At 37.5% G+C, this 23,697-nt stretch overlaps 1 protein-coding gene across 5 annotated transcripts in view; it reads left to right on the top strand.

The window, feature by feature from the left end:
• The window catches only part of BRD1 (bromodomain containing 1), a 112,808-nt gene that overhangs the window by 72,373 nt on the left and 16,738 nt on the right, over positions 1-23,697 (top strand). For 4 of the 5 annotated variants that reach the window (XM_034767219.1, XM_034767208.1, XM_034767238.1 and 1 more), the window contains 2 exons: positions 18,467-18,602; positions 20,070-20,197. In XM_034767219.1, coding sequence (XP_034623110.1) covers positions 18,467-18,602; positions 20,070-20,197 — 264 coding nt within the window. Of the gene's footprint in view, positions 1-12,688; positions 12,911-18,466; positions 18,603-20,069; positions 20,198-23,697 lie in introns of those variants that run through there. The other variant, XM_034767230.1, reaches the window with a different exon arrangement.

Below are 23,697 nucleotides of genomic sequence, written 5' to 3'. Positions count from 1 at the left end.
CAATAACGTTGTGACCCCTCCCGCCCAACTCCTTTTTGGTCAGCACCCCTGCAATTACAACACCGTGAAATTTCAGATTTAAATAGCTGAAATCATGAAATTTACGATTTTTAAAATTCTGTGACTGTGAAATTGACTGAAATGGACTGTGAATTTAGTAGGGCCCTATTTATTGGTGTAAACAAACACTTAAGTCTTGGGCCATGAAATTTATAACACATAACATGGTAAAAAGACATGCATATATAAAACAAATTTTAAAGCTAATACTCTGTGTTGATATTGTTGAAATTTGACCCGCAGCCTGTCCAGTCTAGTGACATCTTCATTTTTATTCAGCTTCATCTGTGGATTTTTCATTTTTTGTTTTGTTTTGTTTTTTAAAGCAAAGGGAGGTTGTCTTGTCTTGTCTTGGTGTGTTTGTTTGACTTGGGGCTGGTTTAAAATGCAAGAATATTTGTTCACCTCCAACCACAAAAGACTTTGGTTCAAATGTTGATCTTACCTATGCAGTATAAAGCTCCCTATGCCTCGGATAAAGAAATGAAGTTGCACATGTATATATAAGGTCATATGTTGATTCCCTTTTGGTAAATTTTGAAGCACTAAGTTATGTGCAGCTAATTGGAAGAATCAATTGATTTAACATTCCAAGATAGCTTAACATGTAATTATGTGTCCCAATGTCAAAATTTGGAAAGGAAACGTTTATCAGATAACAGTAAAATTACTGTCTGCTAAAACTGCTGATGCACTTCTTGGATCCTCTTACCTTGAATTAAAAATAAATACTCTTTGAAAATTTAATTTCTTTTCTTTTCTCTAAAGATGGCCATTGTTGTGAAATAAAAGAGCTTCTTTTAGAAAGTCTGATATGAAATTCAGCCATTTAAATCCTTAGGGGAGTTGACTGGAAACAACAATTCCTGTTCCACAGGAAATTCTTAAATTAAAATTAAAAAAAATTATTTCAAAACTGAACAAAAATTAAATTTCCAGCAGAATGGGAATTCCAATTTTTCATTTTAAAAAGAGTCGAAATGGCATTTAATTTTGACTTTTTCTAAACGTTTCCAAGGCTCCCTGAGCTGAATATAGTCCTAGCAGACCCTGAGGTGGGGAGCTTAGGAGACAAGCAACTTGGAAACCCTGAGAGCCCCTGCTCTGGGCCAGCCCACCTGCTGAGATGACAGGGAGCTAGAGATCCTGGTACTCTGAAGAGCTTGGGAGACTGGTCTGCTGAGGAACCAGGCAAGCAAGCTGGCAGGAAGTCAGGCAGGTTTCTAATAGAAATTTTATTTTTATGAATTTGTGTTTTCCAATAGAAAAGCATTCCTTCTGAAATTTTCCAGCCAGTTCTGGTGTTTAGTTATCATAGAATATCAGGGTTCTAGTTCAACCTCCTGCTCAAAGCAGGACCAATCCCCAACTGGCTAAAAACGAAGTTAGTTATGGCTAAAACCAAAACGTTTCTATTACAGTTTTTTTTTAAAGTGGCTTGGTTCCCCTGGGCAAAAAGAGACCAATTTGCAAGAAAACAAAAAAAACCCATAACACAGACATATGCTCAATAATTTCATGTTTGCTTTGTCCTCTAATGCCTTTTTGAAGTTTTAGATGAAGAATTCTAGTACACCCAATAATTTATCAAAACTTGTTTTTCAAAATTGATTTAGTTAAAACAGTGAAAATTTATAGTACTTAGTAAATATGGGGGGAAAAAGTTAACCTTTATGTCAAACAATGTGTTCAATGGCATTTATATTTAAGTTATGCTCCTGTGGTATTTATTTCATTTTTAAAGATTCTTAGTAGTAGGCAGTATTTTTATCTTTTAAATAATAATTACATTTTTTTTTATTTCTTGATTTTAAATTATTAAAGTAATAAGATTAAAGCAGCATAAATCAGGGGAATTCTGTGTACCGATACGCGAATGTGTAGATAGTTTTCTATTTTGTTTGAAGGCTTGTGAAATATGTGTATACATAAATAAGTATACAGCCTAACATTTCAAAAATTGTTCTCACTATAGTTTTTTAACTTCTTTACCTTTTTGAAAATATTTTCTAAGGTAGATTATTTTTCAAGACTTGTTAATTATTGACCCTCTGAAAACTTACTAGAGTTGAGTTATATTTTCTTAAATCATTGTAACTTAAATAATTTTATAATCGTAAGAAATTTCATGTTTCTTGATTCTACAGGTTGTGGTGATCCTTTAGATTTTCAAGCATTAATGGAATTTTTTGCCCTTGATACCCACTTATGTCTTCAGTTTTTTTAGCTAAATTTAGTTTTATGGTAAGTAGTAAAATACTGTGGGCATCTAGGTGAATTCAGCTGTGCTATTTAATTGCTATTTATTATTTTGTGGTGCAAATGGAATATAAAGAGTGAATTGAGAATTGCCCTGTTCCTGTGAAGGTATACAAGCCAGTGAATTGTGGAGGTGAATATAACGCTCATGAAATGGGGGTATGCTGTCACATCTTGATCCCAAATAACTGCATTTTCAAGACCCAGGGCTGGCCTTAGCATGAGGTGAACTAAGGCGGCTGCCTCATGTGCCAGATTGTGAGGGGTCTCTAGGACCCAGAGTGTAGAAAATTGTGTCTGCTGCTGGTGTATATGTATTCTCTCTGCTCTAGATGCACAGAGATGGTGGAATGCTGTGCTGGAGGAAGGAGGGCACAAGAGACCTAGGCAGGCAAGAGAAAAGTTGAGAAGGAATAACAGAAAGCAGCAGGAGCTGCAGGGGGAGAGAGGAGGAGGAGCCTCTTATGTACCTCTCTCGCACCCTAAGGAGCCTGGACTGATTAACACCAGTTTCTCAGGGAGCTTCCTGTTTCCTGCTGCTTCCCTGAACCCACTTGAGGAGAACAGGCAGTCAACTGAAGAAGTATGAGCCAGTTAGGCCCTTAAGACGCTGATATCTTCCCTCACTCGGGCCCTGCTACCAGCCTGCTTATTTGTCTCCTTCAATTGAGTGTTGAGAGCCTCTATAGCTGGCACAGAACAGCAGTCATGAGTGAAAGAAGAAAACGCCCCTTTGGGGCAGCATTCAGAAAAAGAAAGAAAGCAAAGGAAGCTTTTCTATCTAAGCAGGAAGGAGCTCTCCTGAGATACATAGACACAAATGATCATGGTGAGCCTTCCGGCCCCAGTGAGGATGTGAGTGGTGAGGAGATGCCTGATCTTCCAGTTAGTCAGAGTGCAGGTAACCTGGCAACTACTGCAGCATCCATATCTCCATCTCAAATGGATGTAACCATGCACATTCCTGAAGAAAAGTGTAGACCAGAGAAGAGTGTGGTAGAGGTGCAAGAAACAGCTACTGCTGAGTTTAATTCCTTAAGTCTAGATGATCCAGGACTGTGGACCCACTTGAGCAGTAGCCTGAGAGACTTCCTTGTACTGCATGGGCCAGAGCAAGTGAAAAACTTCATGTTCCCCAAAGACAATGAAAATAGAAGTTTCCATCCAACACATTACTGGCATGAAATCCCCAATGGTGACAAAGTGGAGAGGCCATGGGTTATTTACTCATAAACCCAGAATGCTGCATACTGTTTTTGTTGCAAACTCTTCCAGTCTAATGTTTCAGCCACATTGGGTTCTACAGGAACAGAGGACTGAAAAAATCTTGCTAGAAATCTGGCATGCCATGGGAAGGCAGCAAATCACCAGAGAGCATTCCATAGGTGGAAAGAGCTTGAGATAAGACTAAGCTTAAAGGCCACCATAGATCAGCATCAAGAGAAGATTGCATCAGAGTTTCTTTACTGGCAAAATGTTCTGCAAAGGCTCATTGCCATTGTGAGAATGCTTGCTACCCAAAACTTAGCACTGCGTGGCACTTCAGATCAGCTGTATGTGCCAAACAATGGAAACTTCTGTAAATTGTGGAGCTGATGGCTGAGTTTGATGCTGTACTCCAGGAGCATCTAAGAAGAGTCACCACCCAAGAAATGTACACACACCACTACCTTGGAAAAACAATTACAAATGAGATCATACATTTACTGGCAACACAAGTCAAACACAAGATTGTGGCAGATCTGAAGTCAGCAAGATATTACTCTGTTATTCTGGACTGCACACCTAACATCAGCCATATGGAACAAATGACTTTAATGGTGCATTTTGTAACAACAACAGAACCTAGTGAAAATGTCCCTGCAATGGTGACTGTCAGAGAGCATTTTCTAGAATTTATTGACATGGATGATACTACAGTAGCTGGTGTGACATATGTGCTTCTTAAAAAGCCAGAAGATACGGGAATTGCAATAGATCACATGAGAGGTCAGGGCTACAATAATGGTGCCAACGTGCGAGGAAAGAACAGAGGAATGCAGACACGGATCGGAGAGTTAAACCCTCGAGCTTTTTTTGTCCCATGCAGTTTGCATTTATTGAACTTGGTGGTCAGTGATGTAGCATCAGCTTCTAGTGAGGCTGCTGAATTTTTTAATGTAATTCTAAGCATCTATGTATTTTTCTGTGCATCAACTCATTGATGGCAAATTTTGAAGCAACATCTGGGAAAATCCTCTCTGACACTGAAACCACTGAGTGCCACACGAAAAGTCGAGTGGAGGCAATAAAGTCTATCGAACACCAAATTGGGAAGATAGATGTTGCCATAGTTGCCATTATGGAGAATAATGCTATGACAGGAACTATTCGTGGGAGAACAGTGGCAGAGGGAAATTGAATCACCAGAAACATACATAACTTCTTTCTGTGTGTCTTAGTGTTGTGGCATGACATACTGTTTGAAATAAATGTTGTAAGCAAGAGACTCCAAGGTGTTGACCTTGATATATCTGGAGCAATAGAACAACTGGACAAAGCAAAGTCATACCTACAGTCTTACCGGTCAGATGAGGGATTTCAGAATGTTCTGAAGAGTGCACAGAAGTTGGCAAAGGAACTTCACACTGAAGGTATTTTTCCACCCATTCAGGAATACAAGAGTCACCGAAGAAGACGACATTTTGATTACGAGGCACGGGATAATCCCATAAGAGACCTCAAACAACAATTCAAAGTTGAATTCTTTAACCAGGTGCTAGATTGTGCAATACAGTCAGTTGAAGAACGTTTTATGCAGCTCAAGGAACACAGCAGTATATTTTGGGATGTTGTATGGTATTCCTAAACTCCTCACTATACGTGAAGAAGACCTACACCAGCAATGCAGTGCACTACAGACAGTGTTGACACACGATGACATGCGCGATATTGATGCGATTGATTTAGGTGATGAACTGAAAGCCCTTTCAAGATACATTTCAGCTGAGCAAAAAGGAAGGGATTTATAATCAGTTTGTTAACAAACAAAAAACCCACGTATATATTTTATACCTGATGAACATTTCAGAGAATGAATATTAAGGATGCAAAACCCCCATTCTTTCAGGTGCGATAGCTTACAATAAACATCTCTTGAGACCCCTAAGGAGTTCTCCAGCATAATGAGGGAAGACCAAAGTTTCATTCTTATTTCTAATATATAAAAACAAGAAAAAAATTATTTTTAAAGTGTCACTCTTCATTTACAATAATTTATTTTTTAAATAAATCTTCTCCAAGTCATCCTTAACCTGTTTACCTCACTATTACACACTGCAGATGAGAGTTAGTTTTCTGATAAGCAGTAAAATAATTTAGTTCCCATGCTACCACAGCTGAAATCATTTTTAGTGCTTGAATTAGAGCCTTGTTGGTATGAGTGTGGCAGTGCTAATAGTATGCTGTCTGTGAGGGGGCCACAGCTTTGGAACTGACTTCCAAGTATGATCCAAAATAACTCCTATCAGTCGATCTTCAGGGTACACTGCAAGGCCTTTTTCTTTACACAGGCTTTTGGGGAGATGGATCAGTGATGGCAATATGATGTTTATGGGAGTAGGCAGAGTAGAGTTTAGATTTTATTTTCTGTAATAGGCTGTTTTATTTTTATTAATAGGGAAACTTCTGTCAGTGTACTTTTAGTTACATCAGTGGTATCAAGCCCTTGATAAGTGCTGCTTCTTTTTATTAGTAATACATTGAAATAAAGAGAAGACTATAGTGTTATACCAAAACAGAAAAATATAACTTGAAAACTCTAGTTATTTGTAAGATAAGTATTCTTGAAAAAGTGAAGAATATTTGAAATTGGCTTTGAGAAGGATAGTTAGAATAAGCAAAAAGGACTATCAATTGCATACACCAACAAAAATGTTTTTTTTTTTTTAATCATAAAGTGTTAGAAATATTTAACTGAAACTCAGTAAGTCAACCCATGTGCTTTATCTGTATATGCTGAGAGGATAAATTTCCATATTATTTGATAAAATGCAGCTTTTATACTGTACATGGCTTGCTTCAGATGTCCATTTAAATTTTGGCAGCACAGAAGGTGTTTTGTACATTACCCCATACCTCAGAGATCAAATACATTCTTAAAATATATACATTTTTGATGTGTGATGTATAATAGTTGGGTATCAGTACAAACTGAAGTAAATGTAAAATGGACAGATATACGCTAGTTTCTATTTTTCTGTTCATGGTGCGGTTTTTTTCTTGCAAATTTTATACAGAAGATCTGTATAATTTTTTTATACTTGTTTTATTTTAATAACTAGAATTCATTGAAATGTGTGTTCTCTTGCAAAGCCATAACTAAAACTCTGTGAACTCTAGAGACATTTTCTTAGTACCGGTGTTAGCAACATTGGGAGCCCCAGCATAGACATGTTGCCAGATGCTGCTGGGGTTTTTAGTAGTTTTTAACCATGCTCAAAGCAGATATGATCAACAGTTAACCTCTGGTGGCAAATCGTCTGTGGCAATAATTGATCGGTCTGAATCATTGTTAGCAAACATGATTCACTTTTAGAAAATGTTCCTATTATATACAGGGTCTAGCCATCTTTTACTTTCAGACTGCATCAGAAGTTGTGGATCAGGCAATCTATAGAGCTCTCTTTTTTGCTTTGTCATCTTTTCAACATTTTGTTTACCACTTCTTCATAAGTGGTGATTATTAATCCCTATTTGGAATAAATTTTGAACATTTTTGGCTTCCTTTCTTGCTAGAAGCAGCTCATTGTGGCCAAAAGACGAGTGGCAGCCATTCTCCTACCACAGCACATCCATCCTCACAAATTGTAGTTCTAAGATTATGATATACCTTTCTATGTCCTTATTAGGTGATATAGCTACTTCAACACACTCCTCTAAAGAACAAGAGAGTGGCTAGATGAGCCCTCCGGACATCTTTTGGAGTAGCTTGACTAGAAAAGAAGGGGAAGAAAGGAACTTTACTGTTTTTTTTTGAGAGGTTTTGGAGAGAGGGATTGAGAGCTGTCATTTTCATGGGCTCTCTTTGACCTGTCCATCTCCCTGATTTTGTCAAGCTATTAGCCTTCCTTATGTTGCATTCCCCCATAGAGACTTGTTATGTGTCCAAAAAGATTTTCATCCTCTTACTGGGAAGGAAGCATTCAAGTCTGTTGTAGAACGTGTTGATGAAAAGGAAAAGCATATCCTCCAAACTTCCAGGTTACTACACAAGCATCTCCTTGGACAAGGATTAATTTCAATCTTACAATCAGAAACACCAGACAAGATTTCTCATATGGCTTGTGAAAATTGTGGAATAGGAACAAGGGAAACTGTAGCCAAGCGGGACTTAAATCATTCTTCCACAAATGCCAATACAGAAAAACGCACTTTTCAGGGCCTTTTTGTTTTGTTTCCCAGATGGATCAGAGGATCTTGGGCACTTGTTGACATTTTTAAAATACCTAAATAAGATTTGGAGACCTGGGTTCTGGTTTTTGGTGCCAGTATTGATTCTCTGTGCCTCTGGAAAAGTTACTGGAGCTCAAATCCAGTGATGAAAGGTCAGCACCCAAAATCATGTTTAGATAGAGATGAAAATATTAAAGTTTATGAAAGTGCACTTCATGGGGTTCTCCATTTCCCCACCAACATTACCAGTGGATTTGTTTGTGAGACATCTGTTGAATGTGGATGCGATGGTAAACACTGGAATTACCTAGACTTGCAATATAGAGGGTATCAATATACAGCCCTCTTCCCTTCAACTTATTAGCCCACAGGCTCTTTACAAATTATTGTATGTTGTAGTCATCTCCCTGATGTCAAAGCAATTCCATGTATACCTGTATTTTGTGTCACATTCTCATCACAGCTGGATCACACGGGAAGGCTGTTGCAAGGAGTCATACTTCTCAAAGAGAGAGAAATCCCCAGGCCAGTGATTAAACCAGCAGAAAGTCATCCTTCTCCCATCTGAGAGAATTACTCACTTCGTGGTGATTCTGGGTGTGCTTTTAGGCTGAGCAGTTCTGTCCAATACCACGTTCACGTTAAAGGTTCATAGTGTGAGTTAAAATAAGAAAATGTAAGCCACATCCTTCTTGCAGTTTCTGCATTCAGTCGTCTCGGCAGGCTTAAGTGGTGCCTTGCACAAGGTTATATGTGTGGCCATATCAAAGACAATTGCAGGGTAAAACTCTTTGCTTTAGAAGGACAGTATGTAAAGGATGGTAAAAAAAATTCTAAGCTTTGGTAAATGAACTACAGTGTGTTGTTTGCTTTTGTATTATCCAAAGGAAATTATCACAGCCTTAAATGTGGGACAGAGTGAAGATACTGAACATCCAGGCAGGAGTCATGGATTCTGCAGAAAGTAATACAAAGCATAAACTTTTTTGAACATAAGGCGGAGCACACATGCTTTCCAGAGCCAACTACAAAGCTGTCATTAAGAAGTCACCATCTTCTATTTAAAACTTACAGGAAGCATCTGCATCTACTTCATTCCAGTGGGCAGAGGTATATGTAGTCTCAGTTTAAGCAGTGCATATTAAACAGAAAGATAGGCAGACTGGCTTACTTGCTGCATATTGGACAAATGGCATTTATATCAAGAAACCTTTTAGTTGGAACAGATGGGTTACCCCAAAATTTAGACCTCCCATGACCACAGCTAAGAGAATAGATAAGGGAACTGAGACCCAGGAGAAACAAAAATAGTTGTCACAGATCTGTTCTTCTTTGTCTTGCCATTGATTCTGCTCTCAAACAGTGTGTTAAAAGGACACCATCAACTTAAAATCTATTTTCAAAATATAAGTTGAAAGTAGTTTCGGGTAGTACACCTGCCCATGAAACCCCCAGCCACAGTCATGTTTGTTTTATTAAAAAATGATTCTTCTCTCCTATGTAACTGTGAGAAATATCTTCATGAACAAAAGACAAAACTAACTACACAGAGGAAACAGTACACAAAATGCTGTCAAATGCACAAAGTAAATGTGTTGGAAAAATGTATTGATCAGTGATAGGCACTTCAGATATTACATGTAACAATAGTAGGAAAAATACAGAAGCATTCATTTTAAAATTATCTTTTATCAGAGAACAAAATAGTGTCATGAATCAGTCCGGTAGTCCCAAACTGGTCTTGCAGGTTGTGCTGTCTCAAATTGGGAGAATTTTCAGTGCTGGAACCAGTATAGCTGCCAATCAGGCACAGCTTCCCATCATACTAGCTTTAGGAAGGATAAACCTCAAAGAGAATACAGAGGCAGGAGTTAACATCCTGCTGTTATGAAGAAAGGGCCTATGCCCCAAATTGGATAAAATACATGTACTTGTGCAAAGAAAAGGATTTTGGGCCCAGGAAGATTAACAACCTGCAGATTCTTCAGCTCTTACAGGAAAGCTTCTAATTAGGTCTGAGTGTCAATTCATTAGAAGTACAAGTGATAACATTGAGCATTGTGGTTCAGTCTGATTTTTAACACAAAGTTATCCATTCGTTCATGCACTAAGTGCTGATTAATTCCTGGGCAATCAAGGAATGTTTCATTTGAAAACCTGCCATGCAGTGACTAACTGTGTGAACTTTAAAACTTTTTGGAGTATTTTCTATAGGACTTTTTTTTTTATTTTTTTTCCAAGTTGCAGTCATCTTCAGCAAAATATTGGATCTGGGGTTACTATTCACAGAAAATCAGTACTGTGCTTTTCACTAAGATAAGATTGTTGTATGAACTGTTTCAAATATGTACACTTTCAAAAGTTGCAGAGAAATGTCCTCTTCAATTTTTGCTCAGATTGCTACCTGAAGAAGAAACTATGTTGGTTGCACACCTCAGGTTCATCTGCAAGCCATACGAGACACAACTAGCTATTTTAAGGAACTGGAGTTTACTAAACCACTCCAACCTTTTAATCTGAAGAAATCTAAACTGCAGCTATCTGGATTACCATTCCCACCTTTGCCATACACTGGACGTTGGATTTGCTGACATATTGTGACTATCTTAAAGTGTGAGGTTCTCCACGATGCAGAAATTAAAAGCTTTAAAAATGTATATAGTTTTTATATATTGTGTATTTTTTTTCCTCCCAGAAACTTGGATTTTCTTAGTTATTTACCAGTAATACAGAATTGCTGGGCATGTCTTCATAAGGGAGTAAAATTTTACTTGCCTGTTAGTTAGTTTTCCTCTAGGTACCATGTCCAGCAATCAGACTTTCCCTTTTATGATGAACTTCTATTTTCCTTTGTGGAAAACGGATATTGGAGTTCTAGTTGGAAATGTTATGTTTTTAAATTAATTAAAACGACAATTCCAGAAGAACCATTCATAAGGGGAAATTGAAGATGTGGGCAAAGCAGGTCCTGTCGCACAGCTCTGAGACTGCTAGGCTCATCTAATCTAATGAAGAATTCTGGGCACTTGATATAAGAAGATATTAACAGGTAAGTCCTATTTTTCCAGCTAATGGCTCCCATTAAAATGTGAGTATTCTACATCAGTGCATCAAAATGGGAATAGATTATGGTGGTTCTAGTCCGCGAAAACATACAGGTATGTATAAATACACAGTTTAGATGTTGTTTTTATAAAAATGTGGAAAATTTAGAATGGAAATTACCAAGGGTACAACTTAGTTTTTTTCCAGTTCTTTTTGCAGAAACCCGTACTTAATATTTGTATTTTATCATAATTCAGAGATACGGGCCCCCATTCTGGTGTTAAATCTTCTTACACTGTTTACTTTCACTGCATCCTGGCATAGATTATCCTAAATATTAACAGCCCCTTAGGTGAGTCTTTTATTTTATCTGAGCCACATCTCAATGTAAAATACATAGTAAAAGCCTGCAATCTATATAGATAGATAAGTTACATTTGTATTTATTGTTGCCTGTCATAGGCCATGCAAACTTGAGCTGACTTAAATGAACTCAAATTATAAAGTTTTTAAACTCCTCTGAGCTGTGTGTGCTTTTCATGGTTTATACTGTATGTCCCTGACATCACAAGTACTTACTTTCCTGTTGGCGCAGCCTCCTGGAAAACCCTTTTAAAACATTCTGTATTTAAGACCCTTCTGCTTGCATATTCTACATTTTCTGTTTCTCTTCCACCACTTTTTTTCTGGAATGTTTTTGAAAGTTTTCCGTAGGTGTTGTCTCCTAACTATATCTATCTATCTGTATATCTATAGATAGATAGATATACATTTTAATTTTGTTTGTTGTCTGAGCATAATCCTGTCCTTTGGAAGATGCAATCTGAGCAGTTGATTAGTTTTCATCTAGAAGTGTGCAGCTCAAAACATATTGTTTTTACAGAACAATCCTGGTGAGTTAGGGACTTTTCTTACAATTTCAGAGTTACTGTAGATATAATTGGAAATAGGATGAATTTTTAAGCATTCTTTCTAAGAAATATACCTAAAATAAGCACTTTTATGATCATTCAGGTTGTTGTTTGTTGAGTGTATTGACTGAATTTCCCATTTAGAAACTGAAAGGATTCTGTTGTACAGTATGTAGGTTACCAACATCCCTACATCACGGGCTCATTCTGAGCTTTCTCTGCTTTCTTTGAACCGTTGTCAAAATTATGGGCAAAAATTGAAAATTCATTTCTTAAGCATTATTTCTTCATCCCAGCTCTTGGGTACCCTCTTCAAGATTACAGTAACTTGTTCTGATTTGTCTGCCACCTCTGTTTGAGGTTCTCTGGACTCCGACATGCTGTGAGATTCACCAGTGTGCTCTGAACTTGAGGGGTGTATTTTAGCTGTCTGCAGTCCACTCCAAGATTTACTGATACAAATATATTTTCTGAAACTCACTCTGAGACTAATTTGATGAGAACTTTATGGATGTCTTCCCAGGCTGTTGATGCAGTTTGAAAGTTATCACGATTGTTTTCAGTAACTAGAGATATTCAGATATTTGTAGACTTGGTTAGACTATTCCTTTATGTATATAGGTATATGCATAGGCACTGTAAAACCTCTTAAAATAGGGTCATCTGTCTTCTTATTCTCATTGGAAGGAATTTAGAAAATATCAAAACCATGTTCTTGATGAGTATCACACTTGCAAAGATTGTTTTCTGTGCTATCAATTTCTTATGTAAGTAATTTTCTTTTTCAACAATGAGCAACTGAATCCGAGTGAAGCCTCTGTTTTAGTCTTGCCTCTTGTGAAGCTTATGTTAAGTATTAGTACATGGAACATTTGTGTAGTTTTCACTGTCTCTGGACACTGTGCTGCAAGGATAGCTTATTTATTTAAAAGCTTTGTTTCCTTTCAGTGAGACTTAATGGCTTTTTCACTGTCTTCCAGGTTCTCATATTAACTAATATCATGCTGGGTATTTATCTCTTTGGAGCCTAATTATTTTCTATTATCCTCAACACGGAATGGAATTCAATTAAATGATCATTTTGGAACGCAGAAAGACAATTACATTTCAAGTAATTATTTTGGATCATGTTGGAGACACCAGCCATCCTTAAAACAAAAACAAAAAACATGAACACTGTTGGAGGAAGTCTTTGACATATATGAACCTATGCTCTTCATTCAATATATTTCCCCATCTCCGTAAGTTATAAAGTTGTACATGTTACAATATATGTGACACAAATTGGTCGCAGTATTTTTTTTTACCAATCCCCAGAGTCCTTACTCAGAGAACATGCTCTCTGAGGGCTGATTGGTTAAGAATGTTCCATCTTTGCCCTCCTACCTTCCCCTCCCACCAATCAAATCTTCCTTTGAGATTGGAAATAATGCATACCAAAAAATCCCATACCTACTTTTGGTACATTTTATATAATTCTATAAAATATGACTTATTAGAAGAAGTATCTGGCTAAGAGAGGCTCTGACTCTCCAGTATAAGTGCACAGATCAGGACTTGGTAGCCAGTCATTTCTAAAGTGTATGAAACTATTTTTTATTTAAACAGTGATGCACTGTAAGAGGCATACAGATGTACCCAGGTGTAACAACACACCTTATCCTGGACTAATGCTTACATATCCATCAAGCTGTGCATAATAAGGCTTGACTTGCATTGGAAGGAAATTGGTTATGTGAATTCTGCTGGTTGCTTGTTCTTTCAGTGTCAACAGAACCTCAGAATGAGATTGCAGCCTTAAATGCACAACCTTGTATGTTTTTGGTAGTATTTTGTATACTCTTAACATATATTGTCCTCCAAACTTTTGTATTTTTCCTTTCCTTGTCCCTGCCTCTGCTCTGTCGTCTCTGCATTTTACCTCTTCCTGCTTCATTGAATACGTTTAGATGTACACAGGATTCTACCTGGCTTGAAGCCAGTGTTCTGTTTTTAATTGCAGTATTCATAATTATAATAGCTGAAAATTTACTTCCCTAAATGATCAACGTCGGAGAAACCCAGAAATAACTAATGGATTCAATTTGAATTCATTTATTTATTTCTAGTTTAAAACTGTTCTATAGTTTTGTAAATTTTTGTAAGTTTTGTAAATGTATTTTGAAGTACCCATGTCATTGGTGTTTACTCTGTGATTCACATGGAAACTGATGTTGCTTATAAATTGTACTGTCTCTAGAAAGGTCTCTTATTTATTAAGAATGGGAGCAGTAGTGACCACTTACACTTAAAATTGCTAACAGTTTGCACTTGTTTAAAATTTTCTGAAAATTTCACCTATCAGGCTGAAAAGTTTTGCACTAGGTCTTTGCCTAAAAATGTTTGGTTTTTTTTTTTTTGGGGGGGGGGGGGGAGTTGTTTTCTGTTTTGTGACAGTCAGAACGCAAATAAATTGTATAGACTGCTTTGAATAGGTCTATAGCTGATATAACTGGGGGTTGAAAGTTGAAGTAGTGGATAGAAATAGCTGCCACCAAGGTGTAACTTTTCCCTGTTGCATAGAAAACTAGTTTTAATGTGACCAAGTTATGGGCTTTTGAAAATTGAGTGCACAGCATACACAGCTGATTTAATAGACTTTCTGCAGACTTGTAAAGCGCAAAGGAGGACAAAACTAAGATTCTTCCAAAGCCTTTTTTTTTAGTGGACTGAACTTGTAAGATGCAAATGGATTTGAGAGGAGATTCCTGCGTGCTTTATAGGAGAGAGCCTTGTCCTGATGTATCTTGTAACTGCCCAATATTTGCGGGAGATCCACAACACTCCTGCGGCTGGCCCAGGCTAGCTAACTCTGGCTTGGGCTGTCTGGTGAAAATTGCAGTATAGATGTTCGGGCTTAGGGTGGAGCCCAGGCTCTGAGACCCAATCCCCTCGCAGGATATCAGAGCCTAGGCTCCAGCCTGAGCCCGAACGTCTACACTGCAGTTCTTAGCCTCACAACCTAAGCCCTTCAAAGAAGCTGAGTTCCAAGATTCGGTGCCACAGATTTTTTTATTGCAGTATAGACATACCCTGGATTTCCTCTTGTTCATGGGACAGGGAGCTTCATTGGGTGAATAGCCAAGCAATTCCAGTTAATAGAATTTAAGCGTGGTATTACTACTATGTTTATTTCTTTTTTACAAGTCAAAGATGCTTTGGAGTACTTAGAAAATTATGGGGATGAAATTTTATCATCCAGTTACGAAGTCACAATACAGATTTGCAACTAGATAACAGAACAATCTTGCCATTTTAGTTTCAAAGATTTAATGAGACAGTCTCTTTTTAAAATGCCTTTTTTTAACTTTTGAAAAGTAGATGTTGTGGAGTTATTTGTCATTTAGGATTTGGTATTCATTTAGTGGGATTACTGTGAACAGCTTCTAAAGATTAAATAGGTTAAATTTGAATTTTTCACAAAAAGATAGAGAAATAGCTAAATGTTTCCTGATTAGTGCTATTGCACTTTCTAGAGTTTCCCTTTATTTGACTCTCTTAGATCATATTGTACTACTAAGCCCCAAGTAGATTTTTAATCTTATCCGGGGGGATTCTAAGTGTCTCATAATGCAGCTCTAATTAAACTTTAGCGACCAGTCTTATTTTATGGCGCTTTCTGTCAGGAATTGAAGACTCAGGATGTAAAATCATAAATTATAAATCATAAAATCATGAAGTTATCTTAACACAGTAACGATTGTGATGTGTGTTGGGTTTGTTTTCTTTTTGTTGCTAAAGACCCGTCCTGGACTCAGTTGGAAGTTTGCTAGATGTAATGTTAAAAATATTGTGTTGGTGAAGTAAACAACAATGAAACCCACTCAAATTCTTTATCCTAGGAAGGCCCTGCAGATGAAAATGTACAGTTCCAACTACAGGTGGCACAGATACCATAAAGGCCAGACTTATTTAAGCCACATTATACAGTAGCATGTTATGCTACCGTAACCTTGCAAGGGTGCTTATACAGATTTCCTCTTGCTTTCCTGTTCATTAAAGGGCTAGGAACTCAGCCCTATATCTGATAAATTAAGTTGTAGAAACAGCTCTGATTTACATTCTGACCCCACAGCCCTAGGATTGATCTGTGAGCCAACATCTGTTAACTTCTTTAGTAGCTTAATCATTGTGTAATTTATATTTCTGGTTTGTGGCCACAATGCAAAACAAACAAATTGGCAAAACTTTATTTAAGACTAGGTCTGTCTACCTACTGACAGATATCCTACAATGAAAGGATAACCTGCGGAAACCTGTTATTAGTCATTCTCAGTAAGGCTTCATATCCTTTGTCTAAAACATTTCATATAGGCATCCTCTTAAATCACTCTTGCTTTGAAGGAATTTTCAGCAACATTAAGGCTAAACTCCTGGAACTACCTGCACTGACTGGCTGAGAATGAGCATGATAAAGGGTTGATTAATATTTACAATTTAAGGCTTAATGACACTGATAAAATAATTACTTTATTCTCCTCTTCCTCCTCCTTATAGCATGTACATAGTTTTGTACTGAGGAACATTTAAAAAATGTATATTTAATGACTTGGACAGATCCAGTGGAGAATTGCAAAAGACACTAGAAGTTTCTGAATGGGAAGAATGATAGAAAAGTGAAAAATGAAAAAGTAATCTCTTGTCATCTCTAATTTGTTCATATTTTAAATATAAAGGTAGCAGGCTATAACAGTCTGTTTTTAAAGCATTGGATTGGTGCTATTTTTACATTTTCTACACAAGTCTAAATACTTTGATACATAGAGGTTTCAAGAATTATGCTGAGAAGAGCTTGTGTGTGAAAACACCATAGGATAGAGTTGGATAGTATCAAATAAAATAGGGCGCTAATACAAAAAGATCCGATTAGTCAGTGACTTTGGGAAGGCTTGGGAAATGGAATTTCTAGTTAGTAGTGAAATGAATTAGAATATGGTAAAGTTACAACTAACTCTACATGTGATCAGCCTTTGTCTTTACTACCGTGCAGTATGTAATAAGGAGGGTTTTTTGTACTTACTACTTTTTATAATTTTCCTGTCAATTTTGTTGCACTTTTCCAAAATACAGAAGAATCTCCTAATGCAAATTAGAAAATTTAAATAAGACAGAGGACTTGAGAAACTTCTTTAGGAAATTCTGCCTATGAAATGAGTGTTCTGATATCCTTTATAGCATGTAGAATGGCTGTTTTTTACAGTTTCGATTTAAAAGTGCAAAATGTCACAACTTTGCACATGTGATTTAAATAAAAAATTGAATGTACATCATCTTGTATGTCAAGAAAATAAGTGTTCTCAGAAGTCCTACTTAAGAATAAAATTAGATAATTCTAGAGGATCTCAAGGCCCATAGCAGCTAGCTGGACACTGGTTCCTTTAGCTCACTGGTCCCCAAACTTTTTAGATCATGTGCCCCCACCCTTACCCCTGTCCATGACACCCACCCCCCCAGAGCTGGGCACAGGAGCGGGGGCACAGCTCTGGGAAGGGAGCCCACAGACAGGGGGTAAGGGAGCTGAGGCTGGGGCCACAGCTAGGGGTGGGAGCAGAGCCTCAGCCTGGGGCTGGGGGCGGGAGGGGGGCATCAGCCGGGATCCTCCCTTCCTGCCCCCCCGGGAGCTGGTCTCGGCCCCAGCCGCGCCTCCCTGAACTTCCCTAGGTGGGCACGTCCCACAGTGTGGGGACCTCTGCTTTAGCTTAATTTGCTCCATTTCTGTTGAAGTACTTCCTGAGTCTGCTTTGAGTCACATCTGTTTAAAATATAGAGTTTTTAAAAATGTTTTTCTCATAGGATCCTATACAGATACAAACTTTATTTAAGTAAAGAATGCTGTTTAAACACAGACAAATGAAGAGTCTTAAGAAATACAGACTGGATGAATAAGCAAATAGATGCAAGATTTATGGTGGCCCGGTTTTAAAATTCTCAGCTTGGTAGCTTGAGCATTCTATGTGTTTTCTACTACATTGTCCACATCAGAACCCTGAAACAAAACACACAAACTATGGTGAAAAGATAGCAGATAACAACTGAATTTACATTGTTAATTTTGATACGGAAGTAGACAAAATATTCTCGTAATAGTTTTAAGTCTGGATTCTCGTTGAAATACATTATTCTGAAATTGGTTTTCAGGACCTGATTATAGTAGAAAGACTCCCATTGACTCAGTGTACATTGGATAGGACCTTTAATTAATCACCTCTACTGGTTACTTTGAGCATTGAAGGGCTATTTTCAGTACTACTTGTCTTGCAATTTACAGATTTTTAAGTACATTAAAGTTTTATATAGAGTTTTCTGTTGATTTGCAGACTCTTACAAAACGTTTGTTTTGGTTTGTTTTTTTAAACACTTCTTGTTCTTTGGTTCTACCCATGCACTCAAGATTAGCTATCCAATGCGGTACTTATTGAAGTATAACATATGGGGAATATTTTTTGATGTGCCATTGTGCACAACTTGTAATATAATCTTCATCTTTTTCCTGTTACCTGAAATTAACTTCCTGTTTCTTAACGTCTGGACTACACACACTTTGCCTGATCTTTCATTTTTGAAAATGAAACATTTCATTTTTTCTTTTACTCACATCACTTCACAGTCACTTAACAGATGGGGACCAAAAATTATATAAAAACATGTATTTAGACTTGTATAAAAACAAAATGCAATTTAAAATTCTGTGTAATGTATACCTCTCGTTTACATTATAGGCCTATCAAATGGTTTTGGAGATGGAAGTAAAGAGAGAGAGTTAGATGATGCTCCAGGAAGAAAAGTTGAACCTCGTCGCCGCTGTGCATCCGAATCTAGCATATCCTCCAGTAACAGCCTTTTATGTAATTCAAGGTAAAAATGTGCCTTTTTTTTGCCCTTTTAAAAAAATTTTTTAGTTTAAAGAAAGAACTATAATCATGCACCAGCAGACTAAGAAGTATGCGCTAAACTGGAGCAACAACACAAACATGTCTGGTTTAAAAAAAAAAAAAAGTTTAAATTCTCATTTTTAGGTTTCAAAATTAACACAACATTGAGGTTCACATCTTTTGAAATAATTATTTCAGGCTCTCTGCAAAATCAGAAAGCCAGCACTGCCTCAGTTTACACTAAGTTCATGTTTTGTGGGTTATCATCACAACCATTAGGGCTAGAAACTTTTTTTTTTTTTTTTTTTTTTCTATTAATGAAGGCGTAAATTCTGAAGCCCAATTTTATAGCAGGGGGTGAATTACATAGCAAATTCCATGGCCATTGAACCAGGGAGTAATTCATGCAGTGATCATAGTTCTTAATTGCATTTCTTGAAATGGTTGTCCATATGCATCCACTCTCATTTCTCACCTTCCCTCCATTTTTGGAATCTCTTGTTAAGGGTTCCTGAACTAGAGAAATGAAATGAAAGGGCAATTGGGCTGCACCCGCATTTGTGCATTTATGCCCCAGAGCTAGACAAGGGTGCGTGAACTTGGGGCTTCACTTGAGTCTTGAGAGCTTGATTGAAAGTTCCAAGTTTGCTCACCAGTGGTGCGTATCTCCCATGAATGTGACTTGTTATGGCAGTCATCTGGAAGAACCAGAATTGCTTTAATAAGTAACCATTTTTCTGCTGTGTACTCTTAAAATCAATGTTGGACTGCATAAGAGGATAGCTTTAACATGTTCATGGCCCAAAATTTGATTTGCATAGCATAAGGAAATTTCATATTGCATTCCTTGAGGATGAGTGATACATTGTGAATGCAGTTCAAAATAATTTCTGGACAAATTGCTAAAATCTTTAAAGTAAAAATGCAGGAGTGTGCAAAATTTATCCATGGGAAAATATCTATAATTCTGTGATGCTTCTGAACATCACTTTTTGGGAGCATGGAGGAAAAGGAATTCTTATTATCTAGTTAAATTTTCTTTCGTTTATCAATACAAGTTGAATCAATCAATTTGTACGTGTTGTCTGGCTATACTGAAAGAAAACACTTGATGTGGTTTTAATCAGGCTGCAACTTTATTATTAGATGTTGAGGACTACCCGGCAGATAAAAGCATACAGTACAGGTAACTCCATGATCAGTCAATATGTACCCTGAAGGCTTCTGCCAGCCCCCTTCCATCCAGGTACCCCAGCCAACCCATTACTGGGAACTTACCATCCCCACTTAAGGTGGGTGCGGTCATTCTGTGAAATGCAGTAGAATTTACTACTCACCTTTAGGTAACTGTAGTGACATATGAGTACTATATCTTAAATTCCAAACATTTTGATGGAGGAGAGTGAGCATTATAGTTTTCCAGTAACATTTAATATTTATACCTCTGCAGTTTTAGCTTGCCAAAGTGTGGTAAAGGCAAACCAGCGCTTATACGAAGACACACCTTGGAAGACCGAAGTGAGTTGATATCATGCATTGAAAATGGAAACTACGCAAAAGCAGCAAGAATTGCAGCTGGTAACTATAATAATTGTATTCTTAAAGTACACTGTTATAAGTATGTGTTTTGCCAAGCTACTTAGGGCCAGATTCTGACATCCTTATTTGCATTATATAGTATCTTACTCAACAAGTAACCTGCTGATTTCACTGGCACTGTTCCTAAAGTCAGGGTGTAAGAGTCTGACCCATAGAAACTTACTAATTTTGTTTTGGAATATTTAACTTTTAAATGTGTTTTTAAACGAAACTAGGAGTAACAGCTGATCAAATTTGGTCTTGCTTTATTCATGCAGGTAGTCTCTTTGAAGTAAATAAGGCTACTCAAGTAATGCAAGCAGAATTTGGTTCCAAATCTTATCTACAATTGTATTCCGTCATCAGGCATATTAAATATTCAATGCATAATTAAAGAATTAATGTCTTTATCTGTCTCTCTTTGATGTGCTTATTTTTATATAAACTTGTGTTATGATGAAAGCCACATAAATAAGGGAAGTGAAAGGACAGAATTGTAACACAAGCTCTAAGTGATGTTCCATTACTTTAATTATTAGATTGGAGGGCTTAATGGCATTTGCTATACTTGATGGCAGAGGGTATTTCACATGTATTAGAGCTCTACAGATTTATATATTCAACAGATTCATGCAGAATAAAATAACTCAGTAGTCTGAGGAAATAATATGTCTGGTGATGGCATAAACATCTAACAGGTATAATAGGTTGTGAAAAATGGATGGATAATTTTTTATTCATCAGTTTCCTTATTTTTCATGTTATTACATGGCTTATCCTTTCCTTCCCATCTCTTCCTCCCTCAACCCCATAGCTTCTCTACTTCAACAGCTACTAGCGGGCAGTTTTACATTTAGTTTTTTCATTTTGAGTTGTTTTTCACTTGCCCTCCTCCCTTCACACCCAGCTCTTAGTTGTGTGTTGCTTGCTCCTCCTCCTCCTCCTGTCTCTGTTCTAATGTGCTGGTGAGCTGTGCTGAAATAACTCTGAGGCAAATGCCGTTTAATAGAGCCAGAGGAAATACTGAATTGGTATTTATTGCTGCATTTTCTCTGACATGAGGTGATTTCAGCATCCTTTACCAATCAATGTCTTTGGTGCCTTATGGAAGCTAGATAGAGAGGGAGATGTAGTGAAATGTCCTGTTTCCATCCAATGAACTACAACAAAAGTTAACTCTGAGGCCATGGTTTGACTACCAATTGTATGCTACAGTTCAATACAAAACATGTTAAAACATAATTTTTATTATTTAAGGTTTTCAAAAGTGACCAGCGATTTTGGGGTGTCTCAATTTTTGGTCAAAATTGTGATGCCTTCCTGGTCCTGATTTTTTCAGAAGGTTTGTGCTCAGCTTTTTCTGAAAATGGGACACCTTTAAGGCATCTCAAGTTGGGCATCCAGTGTCACTTGTGAAAATGCTGACCTAAATGCACAAAATAGAAATGATGGCTCCCACAGAAACCTTAATGGAGGCAAAGTGCATTCACTCTATTTTTTTTAATAGCTTATGCTGTTTTAACAGCTTCAGAACTGCCTAGAGTACGTAGTACATGGAGTAAAATGAACCTCAAGTACTACCTCAAAACCCCCACTACAGCATTTTGAAATGCTGAAATTCTAGTGGAATGTCTTTTTACATTGATCTATATGTTTAATCGTAATAAAAAGTAATGTATTTCTGTGTACGCATACAACACACACACACAGATGATGGAAGTAGATAATGGACACAATTAAAGTACATTCTCATTCTAGAGATTTTACCAAGTCTAGTAGTAGAGTAAAGGGAATACCTTTGAAACCTTACTCTTTCTAAAATCAAAATAAACTTTAAGTGTAACCTCTGCTTGAATGTAGAATTCCAATGCACTCTATTTATAAGAATCACCGATGTAAGAATCAACTGCATACAGTGATCAAAACCACTGGGACAAAATCATCCTATACTAACCTACACTCCGCTTGTAAGAATCAGTGGCTTATAAGAATCAAATAATCTGCAATGGGTGTGATTCTTATAAAAGGAGTGCACTGTATATATATTATGGAGGGCACTAATCATGGCTCTGTAGTTAAGGTTGTGTTGAGTTTTGCACTTTTATTTATATATTATGCACAAACTATGCTAAGAGAACATTATTAAGTTGCCAAGTAAAGTTAGGAAATGCCAGAATTAAGACCACTTGTGCAACCTTAATTTGACCCCTTGTATCTGCGGTCTTTAATGACATGTTCACTTACTATTTTTTTAACACAACTCCTGCCTCATTCAATGGACAGGACAGATAGCACTCAATTAATGAGCGGCTAGTCAATATTTTATTTTTTCTCATTATTCAGTGTGTGGCCTCATGCCTTATTCACTGCAGCATATTCAAACCCTGCTCTGAAGACAGAATTTCTCATTTCCTCAAGGGCTTTTCTGTGTCACTCATCACAGTACTATGAGTTCTTCACAAGCATTGAATAAATATATTTTCACCAGACCCCTCTGAGGTGAGAGGATGGTGTCATCCACATTTTATAGATGGGAAGCTGAGGAACAGAAAGATTAAGGGCAAGTATCCACTTATTTTGAGTGTCCAGTTTGAGATGTCTAGGTATAATTTTTCATAGTACTTAGCATTATTTAGCACTTTATATGCTGAAAGCACTGCTCTTACTTCAGTTGCAGCTGAGAGTGCTCATTACTTCTGCAGATCAGGCCCCAAGGTATCAAGTTAGGCACCCAGAAAATGAAAAGTTGGGTTTAAGTGACTTGCGCAGCATCACATAGGAACTGCAGAGGCAAGGATGGAATCCCATTCTCTAGGGAAGCACTTAACTGTCTTAACCATCCTTTCTCTTCTTTGTAGTCCTCTGCCTCATTCACTAAACGCCTTTCCATCTGCAGAAAGAGGGAGACCCTGGCGCACATCTGCATAGACTGCATCAAGTTGTAGCCCCTCTTCCAGATCGTGTAGAACCTCTTACTGAGGCTCTGGCTGCACTTCTCCCTGCACCTCCTGATCCTGGGACACCTGTCCATGGCCCCACAAAGTTGCAGGACCTCCTCATCAGACTCCTCCTGTTGCTGGCCAAGACACCATACCAGGAGGAGGAAGTTGGACAGGGGACTATTCTATTTCCTTTCCCTTGTTCTGTCACGCCTCCAAGCAGAGTTCCTCTGGGTGTTGTCCACTGACTCCTCAGATGCCTTTGAGGAGCATTGGGTACTGTCAGATGTGCTCTGCCCAGTATTCCTTTCCATTACCTGATTTTTGCCCTGTGATTTTCACTCTCATCCCTAGGCCCATTATTTTCCCAGAACCACAGTAGATGCACCACTTAACTTCTGCAACAAATGAGGCAGAGGTTCTACATACAACAGCCTCCTTTGCTACACAAACCTGATTCATACCCAGAGCAGATCCATCCTGTGCACTGAATAAGGTGGAAAAAATAGTTTGTGATCATGTTAATTAAAGCCTATACCATGCATGCTCCCACAAGGGCTG

Source organism: Trachemys scripta, chromosome 1, assembly GCF_013100865.1.
Source record: "Trachemys scripta elegans isolate TJP31775 chromosome 1, CAS_Tse_1.0, whole genome shotgun sequence".
Lineage (NCBI taxonomy): Eukaryota > Metazoa > Chordata > Testudines > Emydidae > Trachemys > Trachemys scripta.
Note: the sequence above shows the minus strand (reverse complement) of the source record. Positions and strands in the feature narration are given on the sequence as shown.